The sequence below is a fragment of the Aotus nancymaae genome, unplaced genomic scaffold (assembly GCF_030222135.1).
Source record: "Aotus nancymaae isolate 86718 unplaced genomic scaffold, 86718_ANA_hifiasm-v0.15.2.pri h1tg000003l, whole genome shotgun sequence".
NCBI classification, from domain to species: Eukaryota; Metazoa; Chordata; class Mammalia; order Primates; family Aotidae; genus Aotus; species Aotus nancymaae.
In genome coordinates, this window is record NW_026988414.1 from 71104372 (window position 1) to 71117412 (window position 13041).

Here is a 13041-nt window from a genome sequence, read left to right on the forward strand (position 1 = left end):
GCTTAGAATAAAGCCTAGTGGAACCACTAAAGTTCCAGAATAAAGAATAAAATCAGAAAATTATTTTGGCCACAGAATTCCTCAGTAACAACAGGTAACAAGAAAATAGAACACTGTCTCTATATGAATACAGAGGAGGGAAAGGATTTTGGCCAAAGTAAGCATTTGAATACATTTAAACATCAGAATTATGGCTAAGTAATTAGAAGTGATCAAGTTTATGAAACAAAAAGCAGTTATCATTTTTGAAAGAAAGGCTACATAATATAAAAACAATGTACTTAGTGGAAAAAAATTATATAGAATTTTAATCAACTGGGAAGAGCTTTAGGAACTTCCAGCCAAAATCATAGGGATGATTGATGTATTATTTAAGATTCATAAATTAAGAAATGCATTTATGTATTAATTACATAGACAATTCCTAGTAAAACTAAATTAGATTTTAGTAATTTCCAAATAATCCTTGTGGATTCGGGGTAAATGGACCATGTAATAAATACAGATCAGAACAAATACATGAAACTTTGATAAAAGAAAAAGATTTCTAGGCCTACTGCCCCCAAGAATATGAGTGGATTCTTAGCTTCCCACTCATATATTATTTCAGATATTTAGCAGTATTTGAAAGTTCATTTGGTGGCTTCTAGAATGGATCAAAAAGCTATAAACTCCAAGCCATGTGTAGTGGTGTGCACCTATAGTCCCAGGTACTCAAGAAGCTGAGGCAAGGGGTATCCCTTGAGCCCAAGAGTTCAAGGCTGTATTATGCTATTACTGCACCTGTGAAAAGCTGCTGCGCACCAGCCTGGGCAACATAATGAGACCCTAACTCTATTTTTTTTAAAGCTAAAAACTTCAGTTTATGCTATTTTTAAAAATGCTACGAACACCAGTACATGCTGACTAAAGCAGAGGAATTCAGATTGACAGTTAAAAAGTACTTAAAATACCTGAGAATAAAGTTACTGAAAAATGTGCAAGATCCACATAGTGAAAAAAAGTTATAAAACTATTGAGAAACTGAATAGGAATTGGAGTTAAGTAAATTGAAAGATACTTTGTTCTTGGCTAGGAAGACGATATAGAGTCCGTTCTTTCAGTCAGTTTACTCTTGATATAATTGTAGTAAAAATTCCAACAGGACTTAAAAAAAAATTTAACAATGATTATACTTACTTGAAAAGTAAACAATGATACTTACTTGATTAACTTGAAGAAACAAATATGAAAGAATAGTAGAGAAAATTCTATAAGAGAAGAATGATAAAAGGATCTTTGTCAAATAATTGAGAATTAATCAACAACTACAAGAGCAGGCAAGTTAGTGTACTAGAAGGTAGAGTCCAGGAATAAACTTGTCTAAATATGAAATTTTGGTATATGACAAACAGATCCTTGGAGAGAGGTACTGAGTTATTGTCTAAGAAGAAACTAAGTGCTTATAACATGTCTGTAGACATTAGAGCTCCAGGAATAATACAATAGTTCTCATGGGGTTTACATTCTAGCAGAGCAAACACAAAGAGTAATTACAGTTAGTAATGTTGTGCAGGACTACAGAGTAACAACAGGAGGTAATTCAAGGAAACTTTATCTAATAGGGGTGGGAGTGAGAAGCTGTCAGAGATCACTTATTTGAGGAAGTCGGGGGTAAGCTGAAACCTAAAGGTGGGAAAAAGTGTTTCCAATCAATAAATGATCAGATTTTGTGATTGAAATGAAATGGAATCTCAGCTTTACTCCTTATTATGCAAAAATAAATTCCAAGTGAATCAACAGTTTTGATGGAAACAATTTAAAGGTGAGATCTAAATCATTAATGAATTTTCATTTAAAAAAAAATCTTTGGATGTAGAGGTCTTTTAAAGTATGGTATGAACTGCAGAAATCACAGTGGGGTAGCATGATAAATGTGCCTACATAAAAATTTTAAAGTGGTAATTAAACACCATTAAAGAAGGTTCAAAGACAAGAAAGAAATTGGGGAAAGAAAGCAATACATGAAACAAAGGTTTACTCTTCCTGTTTGCACACTAAATTTAATAAGGAATAAGTGTTCACCTTCACTAATAAATAAATAAATAAAAGTTAAGTCTAGATATTTTTTTCCCATCTGATGGGCCAAGATTGTAATCTAGGATTGCTTATATGTGGCACATATAAATGTCCTTCTGAAAATAACATTAGTTAGGTATATTATAGTAAATAACTACAGTGGAATATTGTGCAAAAATGAAAAATGCGTACATTTAATGACAAAGGTATCTGTTAAATATTGTGAAGAAAGCAGGTTATAAATCTGGACTAGAGTGTTACTTACATGAAGTTATGGACACATGTCTTTGTGGCTGTATATGCATAGAATGCTGTCTAGGATGTTAACCAAAGAATGAGAGTCATTAGTTCCGTGTTGTCAGATTTTGGATTACGAAAGTTTGTCTTGTCTTGTGAGCATTTATAAAACAAGGTGTTTAGCTGGTTTATGAATTTATATTTAGTGTTAGTCTCTTATGCTTTCAGTTTTTCAGGTAAAACTTGGGTGTTTTTGTTTTTCATTTTTTTTTTTTTTTTTGAGATGGAGTTTCACTCTTGTTACCCAGGCTGGAGTGCAATGGCGCGATCTCGGCTCACCACAACCTCCGCCTCCTGGGTTCAGGCAGTTCTCCTGCCTCAGCCTCCTGAGTAGCTGGGATCACAGGCGTGCGCTGTGATCCCGTATTTTTAGTAGAGACGGGGTTTCACCATGTTGACCAGGATGGTCTTGATCTCTTGACCTCGTGATCCACCCGCCTTGGCCTCCCAGTTGTTTTTGTTTTTTAATTTGAGAGTCTCGCTCTGTCGTCCAGGCTGGAGTGCAGTGACACCGTCTTAGCTCACTGCAACCTTGCCTCCTGGGTTCAAGTGGTTCTCATGCCTCAGCATCCCAAGTATCTGGGATTACAGGCACCCACCACCACGCCCAGTGTTGGCCAGGCTGGTCTTGAACTCCTGACTTCAAGTGATCCACCCGCTTTGGCCTCCCAAAGTGCTGAGATTACAGGCATAAGCCACCTTGCCTGGTCTATGTCTTCTCAGAGATAGAATTTGTAGGAAAGCATTTGATTTTCTGCTGTAGATACATTCTCATTATCTGAATCATCGGAGACATTAACTATCTATTTGTATGAGTTCCTGGTAACTTTAACTTTCTGATTGTCCTCCTTTTTATAATCTGTTTGCATTTCAATTGATAATATGATTATTTCATTGAAATATGTTATTGTCAAAGTATTTATAAAGATATTTGTTAGTCTTGGGAGAAGTGATATGGTTTGTCCTCATCTGAATGATTTTTCTGGAGGCACAGTAAGATACAGTAGCCTTTGACATAAAGCCTAAACAAGACCTTCATTACAAATATTGGAAGTTTCTTCCGAGTATTGATTATTTCTAAAATTGAAAATCTCCTGTTTGTGTATAAAGAGTATTACAGTTATTGAAACCTGGACTTAGAAGCCAAAAAGTAATTGACCAGACTGTGCATTAATATTTTTGCAGGTTATATTGATTTTATAGAATCTATTGCTTTTCCCTTTAGAATAGTAAGCTATTTCAGGAGGCCAGGGACCACGTGTCATCTGAATTAATGGGAAACATTGTGCTAAGTACTACTATCTTTTTTTCCCCACTTTCTTGAGGTCTACTTCTCACTACTGTCTTCTGTTAAGAGGTTTGCTATTTAGTTAAAACTCTAGATAGTATTTGGCATATTATATGCTTGATATCTTAGATGTTGAACTACTCTATATTTAGATACATATTTTATGAAAAGCGAAAGATGTACTTTATTTGATACAAAATGTTTGAAGATATAATTTTTTCTTTTATTCCTTCTCCTTTCTCAGTAAATTAAAAATATTTCAAAAGCATGTTTAGAAAGCAAGTCTGTTAACGTAGAATGAAACATAATAATTTCATTTTTAAGATGATTTGTGAGGTAAGATAAATGCTTTACTAAAGCTAATATGTTTAAATTGCTTTAATTAAAATTATTAAGAAAATGAATTCATTTGTATAAAATACAGCCTAGCCATGTAAAATATTACTCTTCATAGCAACTGTACAACTTACTTTAATCCTTAAGTTTTTGTTGTAGTACTGTTAAAATACTAATAGTTTAACCTCCCAGGATTCAAGTATTTAAAAACAAAGTTTTTTTTTAAAAAAAGGCAGCAAAAACCCAGTCTTTGCTCATTATATGTATACATATATATATATACTCATATGAGAGTAGACTGAGTTTTTTCTGCTTGCAATACATATATGCATATATATATATACAGACACACACACACCTTTATTTGCTATAATTGGTACCATATAGCTTTTATTTCCTCTGAGTACAAAGGTTATCTTGTTTTATTTAAATTAAGCTTCTTGCTTTTCCCTATAAAAAATCAGTTTTTTTGGAGAGCTCTAACTGCGCAATTGCTCAACTCTTACCCTTTCTGTTTAAATAATGCAGGTACTTTGATGGAAACCTGGAGAAGCTCTTTGCTGAGTGTCATGTAATTAATCCAAGTAAAAAGTCTCGAACACGCCAGATGAATACAAGGTCGTCAGCACAGGATATGCCTTGTCAGATCTGCTACTTGAACTACCCTAACTCGGTGAGTATCTGGTAGTTTAAGGCTAGTGCTGACTTTGTATTTCAGAGAGTAAATCAACTTCCATTATTTAAACAAAGGAAAATCTGTGGGTCTGGGAATAATAACTTGTAAGCTATAACCTATCAATATATTCAGAATGAGGAAAGGAAGAAAAAGAAAAAGAGCTTGGTTCCTCCAACCTCCAACCCCCATTTGTTTTTTAAAGCAGCAACTTGTCTAAGTTGTCAGTATAGACGTAAATCTTTCTGAAGTTTATTTTATCACCATGGGGAGAATTGTGTAATAGGTAGGCAGTGAGTAGAATTGTTTCTCATCCAAATTAAAATAGATTGAAACTTTAAGTGTTTTTTTTAATTTCCAGAAGCACTTATAAAATATCTTTAATACTATTTGCTGGGGAACTCTTAGAATTCTTCATAACATAAGATTTTCACTTAGACAAATCCATTCAGATGGAGATCCTTAAATGTGGCATGTAGGGACAGAGTTGGAGCAGAACCAGTGATATAGGAAGAGAACCAAAAAACTGATGTTAATCCCTTAAGTACAAATATCCTTCCTGAAAATTTATTAAACTGAAGCTAGGCTCAGTGGCTCATGCCTATAATCCCAGTACTTTGGGAGGCCAAGGCAGGTGTGTCACTTAAGGCCAGGAGTTTGAGACCATTTTGGCCAACATGGCGAAAACCTGTCTCAACTAAAAATACAAAAAAATTTGCTGGGTGTAATACTGCTTGGGAGGTTGAGACATGAGAATTGCTTGAGCCTGGAAGGCAGAGATTGCAGTGAGCTGACATGGTGCCACTTTACTCCAGCCTGGGCGACAGAGAGTCCATCTCAAAATATAAAATAAAATTTATTGAACTGAAATGATTTACTTACTTGATGATTTATTTGAGTGTTTACTAAGGAAGTTTAGTCTTAAGATGTCTTAAGGCTGGGCGCAGTGGCTCACGCCTGTAATCCCAGCACTTTGGGAGGCCAAGGTGGGCGGATCACTAGGTCAGGAGTTCAAGACCAGCCTGGCCAACTGGTGAAAACCCATCTCTACTAAAAATACAAAAAAGATTAGCCATGCGTGGTGGCGGGTGCCTGTAGTCCTAGCTACTTGGGAGGCTGAAGCAGGAGAATCGTTTGAACCCAGGAGGTGGAGGTTGCAGTGAGCCGAGATAGCCCCCCTGCACTCCAGTCTGGGTGACACAGTGAGACTCTGTCTCAAAAAAAAAAATCTTAAGATATCTAAGAAACAGTTCTATGATAATTATAACCATATTGTTCATATCCTCTGCTTTAATAGTTAAGCAGCTCTAATAATTACTATATACCAAGTCTTTTATGCCATTATTTTAATGATTGATTGATGGGCTCTCACTGTGGTACCCAGGCTGGAGTGTTATCCTATTCACAGCCACGGTCATAGTGTACTACAGCATCCATCAAACTCTTGGGCTCAAGTGATCCTCCTCCCTCAGCCTCTCAAGTAGCTGGAACTATAGACGTGCACCATTAAGCCTGGCTAATATTATATTTATATTGAAGGATTTCTGTTGTTTATCTTAGAGTTGTAAATGTGTATCTCTAGGGTCCATTTGTGGGGAGTTAATTTGTTCACATACAAATGATGAGAAAAGTTTTAAAAGAAAAGTAATCTTAAATAGAATGATCAGTTATTTAGTAGGTTAAGTGGTATACTAAATTTTTAAATTCTCAAGTTCTGATCATAACTCTAACATGAAATTTAGGGGGAGTTAAGCCATTTAATTTCACTGGATTTTTCTTTCTTTTGAGACAGTCTTGCTCTGTTGTCCAGGCTGGAGTGCAGTGGTGTGATTACTGCAGCCTCAAACTCCTGGGCTCAAGTGATCCTTCCACCTCAGCCTCCCTAGTAGCTGGGACCACAGGCACATGCCACCATGTCTGGCTGATTTTTCTACTTTTTTTGTAAAGATAGGATTTCACTGTGTTGCCCAGGCTGGTCTGTACTTCTCTGGGCTGAAGCAGTCCACCTACCTGGCCTCTGAAAGTGCTGGCATTATAGGTGTGAGCCACTGTGCTCCTCCAGTTTCCCCTCCTCTCCTCTCCCCTCCCCTCCCCGCCCCGCCCCACCCTTCCCTTCTTTTCTTTTTTACCCCAAGACAGAGTTTTGCTCTTGTTGCCTAGGCTGGAGTGCAATGGCGCAGTCTTGGCTCACTGCAACTTCGCTTCTCGAATTCAAGGGATTGTTCTGTTTCAGCTTCCCAAGTAGCTGGGACTACAGGTACCTGCCACCATGCCTGGCTAATTTTTGTATTTTTAGTAGAGACAGGGGTTTCACCATGTTGGCCAGGCTTGTCTTGAACTCCTGACCTCAGGTGATCCACCCAACTTGGCCTCCCAAAATGCTGGGATTATAGGCGCGAGCCACCGTGCCCAGCGGTCTCTTTTTCTTTCTGGTAAGTTGAATAAGATATTCTTTTAATTTTCTTCCAGCCTGAGAATTGTATCATTTCTCTTACCTTAAATCACAATTAAAAATCAGTACTACTGTTAAAACATATTAAATTCATGTTTTGACTATTTTGTTGTGTTTAACAGATTCTCTTTGCCAGTTGACATTATATAGAGCTTATAGTTTAAATGTTTCCGTGAGGTAATACTGAGACTCAAATAATTTGTCCCAGATTATACAAGGTTTCCTTACTTCTTGGTGTTTTTCCTCCTGCTGTATCATAGGCAGTTCCTTCTTAATTTTAATCTTAACTCTCAGTTGAGTACTGAAGCTAGCTGCTTACAAATATTCATTATAGCCTTCTCACTGTTTTTGATATTGTCTGATAGTCTCAACTAGAAATCAAAATCATGATTTGAGATCTACAGTGTGTTTGTTTTGTACTTGTAACTGATGATGGAGAACCTACTGTTCATTGAACACACTAGGCACTATTCTAAGAAACAGGAGAATAAATACATAATTCCAACTTAAAATAATTTGCAGGTTAGTTGGGTAGATAAGTAGTAAGATGACATATTCAGAAAGAATGGTAAGTGCTTTGAGAGGCCAAATACAAAGATACAATATGATGGGAATGTGTTGGAGGGATACCTAACCCAGTTTTTGGTTATGATCAGGCAGGACTTAACACAGAAATTCACAGAAATCTGAACTAACATCTGAAGGCGTGGTCGTTAGGCTAACCAGGAAAATGTAGCAATACAGAAGCCCAAGGAAGAGAGAATGTACTTTCAGGATTTGGGGAATGGTAAACAGTGCTAAAAGATTCAGAGAAAAGTCTTAAAAAGTCAATTTGAAATGAAGTTATTTTAAGGAATGGGGTAGGATGGGAAACCAGACTTCATGGGCTAAAGAGTTATTGATTTGAAGGTGGGAAAAGAAATGGAAGCAATAAATGTATACTCTTTTACAAGAAATTTCACTATGCAAGTGATAGAACAAGATAGCAAAAGGAACAGCATGGGTCGGCAAGTAAGTTAAAGCATTATGGAAACTGCTAAGTGTTCTGAAAAGTGTCATCACAAAACTAGGATGTCTTTTCTCATAATTTTTAGACTAATATAGGATAATTTTAACCTCTTTGGTTTTGGAAATAAATGTCACCTGAAATTCTTCATGAAGCTTTATTAATTGGATGAGTGAGTTCTTTACTTACATTGTATAACACCCACATTTTACTTGTACTACTCTCCAAGCATTTGTATTGTCAATGTCTTTATCCTTCCAGAAAGCAATTTTTGCTTATTGCAGTGTCACATGCACATTTTAAAATAAGTGCTTTTGATAGCTTAGTTTACAACACTTTGGAGATAACTATCCTGAGTGGCTTCTTCTTTAAAAACAATGTCCTCAGACATTGGAGCACTTTGTAAATTCATAGGTTGCACTGTCTACCCCACTCCTTCCCAACTGTGTTGTGGCTAATTCAGAAATTTTTTAACCCTGGCAACAGTTACTCATTTTATAATAATGTTTTAGGTAAAAGTAGTTAAGATGATAGCTGTACTGCCCCACCATTGCACTAGGAAATGTAGCTTGTTTTTTTTTTTGAGATGGAGTCTTGCGTTGTCACCCAGGCTGGAGTGTGGTAGTATGATCTCAGCTCATTGCAGCCTCTGCCTCCCAGTTTCAAGAGATTCTCCTGCCTCACCCTCCTGAGTAGCTGGGATTATAGGTGCCTGCCACCACGTCTGGCTAATTTTTGTATTTTTAGTAGAGATGAAGTTTCACTGTGTTGTCCAGGCTGATCTTGAACTCCTGACCTCAGGTGATCCACTTGCCTTGGCCTCCCAAAGTGCTGGAATTACAAGCGTGAGCCACTCGCCCAGCCAGTGTCTCATTTTCAAGAAGTAAATAATTTTTATTTTCTAAGAATAAGATATGTGAAGTAGATATAGGCAGCTAAAATTGTGAGGAAGGGTGGTACACCCTTCCGTACCTTACCCCTGAAGCCCCTGTTTGGAATCTTGGTGCTGTTGCAACCACTGCTTGAAAATATCTAGGTCCAACCCTATTTTCCTTTTAACACATATCATTCTACACACAAGGGAACTAATCTCTAGATCCTTTGCCTTTTTTTTTTTTTTTTTTTTTTGGAGACGGAGTATTGCTCTGTTGCACAGGCTGGAATGCAATGGCACAATCTCAGCTCACTGCAACCTCTGCCTCCCAGGTCCCAGTTCAAGCAATTCTCCTGCCTCAGCCTCTAGAGTAGCTGAGATTACAGACACATGCCACCATGCCCAGCTAATTTTTGTATTTTTAGTAGAGACAGGGTTTCACCATGTTGGCCAGGCTGGTCTTGAACTCTTGACCTTGTGATTCACCTGCCTCAGCCTCCCAAAGTGCTGGGATTATAGACGTGAACCACCCCACCCTACCCATTTACTCAATTTTTGTAAACAAAGGGGCTTCAACCTGAGAGGTTATATGGACAGCTTCTTATAGAAGAAAAATTATTCTTAATTTTCTTACTGCTATTTGACATTAGTTGCCGTGTTATATAAAGTGATCCAGATAAATGAAACCTTTAAGAGTGTATTTTTTAGTTTCTTTAAGTCCATTAATTTCTTTTGTAGGTAATATTTCATGTATTTGTCATGTACTCTTTCTTGATCAGATGTATTTGTGATTTAAACAGGGATAAGTTTAATGAATAGAGAATACCATCCCCTGGGACAGGGGAAAGCCCAAGGAGCCATGTAGGTGAGCTCAAGGTTATGAGGAAACGAATATATCAGAGGAGGAAGAGGGAAAGGGAAATGAGATAGACAGGAATATATCTGTGGTAATAACATGTTCCTTTAGAGCACAATGAATGTGTATCTTTAGACCACAAATTTGTGTTTTGTTTTTTGGTGTTCTTATTTTTTTGCTTTATCTTTAGACATGTGTGTATGATTTATTTCTAACTTGTTTAATCTTATTATCTAATTAGAAAAGCTTTTTAAAAAGAAGCTTTTAAAGAATAAAAAGCTTTTATCTATGTGCTGAAGTTGTAACAAGGATGAGAGAGGCACATCTCACAGGAGTGCGAATACCCAATCATTACATTTATGAACTATAAAAGAATCTCTTTTTATCTTCTATCTTTTTATCTTAAAATGAGCTCTAGACTAGAAGTCACAAAGATTGAGTCTTAAAGTGATCACTTAGTAACCATTGTGACCATTGATCTCTCTTAAGGATTCTTACTTGAAAAAAGAATGAAGCATATAAGCATATGTATATGTTTTTAAATTTTGAATAAAACATTTTGGAGTTGCTGATGTATTTACTGTATTTGTTTTTTTTACAGACTACCCCTTCCTTTAATAGCCTTAAAAGTCAAAGTCTCCATTAGTGATGTAACAAGTTAGTGCCAAATCTCCTTCTCTGATGGGGAGTAATGATAATAGACTCCCTTTAAGCTTGCTGTACATTTTACATGTCATTCTTTCAGTAAAACTAATGGCAGGGCTTTTTTTTTTTTTTAATGAGACAGAGTCTCACTCTGTTGCTCATGCTGGAGTGCAGTGGCTCAATCTTGACTCACTGCAACCTCCGTCTCCCGGGTTCAAGTGATTTACCAGCTTCAGCTTCCCTAGTAGTTGGGATTACAGGCTTGCCAGGCTGAGCTAATTTTTTTATTTTTAGTAGAGACGGAGTTTCACCATGTTGGCCATGCTGGTCTTGAACTGACCTCGTGATCTGCCTGCCTCGGCCTCCCAAACTGCTGGGATTACAGGCATGAGCCACTGAGCCCAGCTCTCTCATACATTTCTTTTCGTGTCTTTGTCTACGCATTTAGAAAATATAGCTGATATGCCTTATATAGACTTTCTATCCTAACCAGATACTTGTATCTAATGTAAGAAGTGACATCAGAAATTTTATAAGTACATGTCACATAATGGCTAAATGAAAAGTCTAAGGGAATTTTAAGATACCCTTTATAAGAGCTGCAAAAAGAATAAAAGAGCTAGGAATAAATTTGATAAGAAATGTGAAAGATTGCTATGAAGAAAACTTCAAATAATAAGATAATAGGTGGAGCCAGGCATGATGGCTCATGCTTGTAATCCCAGCACTTTGGGAGGCTGAGGCAGACTTTAACAAGGTCAAAGATTGAGACCATCCTTTTTTAAGTAGAGACATGGTGAAACCCCTTCTCTACTAAAAAATACAAAAATTAGCTGGGTGTGGTGGTGCATGCCTGTAGTTTCAGCAACGCAGGAAGCTGAGGCAGGAGAATTGCTTGAACCCAGGAGGCGGAGGTTGCAGTGAGTTGAGATTGCGCCATTGCACTCCAGCCTGGCACCTGGCTAGAGAGTGAGACTTTGTCTCAGGAAAAAATAAAAAAGATAATAGGATGATGTGAATATTTGAGATAGAAGAAATAGGAAAATATTGGAAAAGAAGATTAGATTGACAGGGGAGAACGGTTCAGTGAGGACTAGTCCTACTAGATATAAGAATAGGCAGAGCAATGGAACAGGATAGAGTCAAATGTGCATGAGGAGAATTTAGTGTATTATAGAGGAGGCATTTCAAATAAGGTGGATTATTTGATACATGGTGTTGGAGGAACCTGGTAGCCCTATAGAATAGAAACTTCCTACCTAGCTTCATAAATCAAAGTTAATGAATTCACAAGCCATAAATTTAAACAGTGATAAGTTTCACCGTGTATAAATAAAGAGCTTTTGTATGGCAACAAAATATGAACACTAAGAATTGAAAGTGGGAGAAAAGATTTCCCCTACTTATAAATGACCAATTTCCTAAATAAGTAAAAAGTCCCCATAAATAAGTAAAAAACCCACAGGCAAAGTCGGCAAAATATATGAAGAGAGTATACAGAAAAAGAAATACACAGTGTAGAATCTTTTTTGAAATATTAAAACTTCATAATAAAAGAAATTTAACTCAAAACTAATGAAGTTAGTGCGTTTTTCACCTATTAAATTGGCAGAGATCAAGGAGTAGGATAATATACTACATTGTCATGGGCATGAGAAACCAAGTACTCTTGCACAGTATAAATGATGAAATTTCTTTGCGGGGAGCCTGGTGATAGCTATTAGATTATAAAAGTATATTTATTATAATGTCACTTCTACAGATTTGTCTTAAGATAGATTCTTAAGATCACAAAGATGCTTATATAGTCAGTGTAGTAGTGTAGTAGGGAAAAAAAGGCAGTGTAAAGATTCATTAATAGTAGACAGTAAATAAAGTTGTAGTACCTTTCTATAAAGGGGCAAACCCACACATACCACATGAGAAATCTATTGGATTTTTTTTTTTTTTTTTTTTTTTTGAGACAGTCTCACTCTGTCGCCAGGCGCCAGGCTGGAGTGCAAACTCACACATGAGAAATCTATTGGTTTTTTTTTTTTTTTTTTGAGACAGAGTCTCACTCTGTCGCCAGGTGCCAGGCTGTGCAGTGACACAATCTCAGCTCACTGCAACCTCCGCCTCCTGAGTTGAAGGGATTCTCCTCTCTCAGCCTCCTGAGTAGATGGGATGACAGGCATCCGCCACTGCGCCCAGCTAATTTTATGTATTTTTAGTAGATGCAGGGTTTCACGTTGTTGACCAGGCTTGTCTCGAACTGAACTCTTGACCTCAAATGATTACAGGCCTGAGCCACCACAGCTATTGGATTTTTTTTTAAACAAAAACAACAAGGTACAGAAGAGAATGGGTGGTACTATTTGTGTGTGTGTGTGTGTGTGTGTGTGTGTGTGTGTGTGTGTACATGTACATTAGAACACCTCTGGAAGACTATGTAAGAAATTGGAAATAGCAGTTGCTTCTGGGTAGAGGAAATGAACAACAAGGTTGGGAGTGAGGGAGGCCTATTTTTCTTTTTTTGAGACAGAGTGTCTGTCACCCAGGCTGGAGTGCAGTGGC

The 13041-nt window shown here is 37.0% G+C and overlaps 1 protein-coding gene and 1 pseudogene across 1 annotated transcript in view; one reads left to right on the forward strand and one right to left on the reverse strand.

Annotated features, from left to right (window-relative positions):
- The window catches only part of ARIH1 (ariadne RBR E3 ubiquitin protein ligase 1), a 124740-nt gene that overhangs the window by 64512 nt on the left and 47187 nt on the right, over positions 1 to 13041 (forward strand). Inside the window, exon 3 of the mRNA XM_064382303.1 lies at positions 4508 to 4652. Coding sequence (XP_064238373.1) covers positions 4508 to 4652 — 145 coding nt within the window. The remainder of the gene's footprint in view (positions 1 to 4507; positions 4653 to 13041) is intronic.
- LOC135277457 (small nucleolar RNA U13) lies at positions 10124 to 10216 on the reverse strand (annotated as a pseudogene).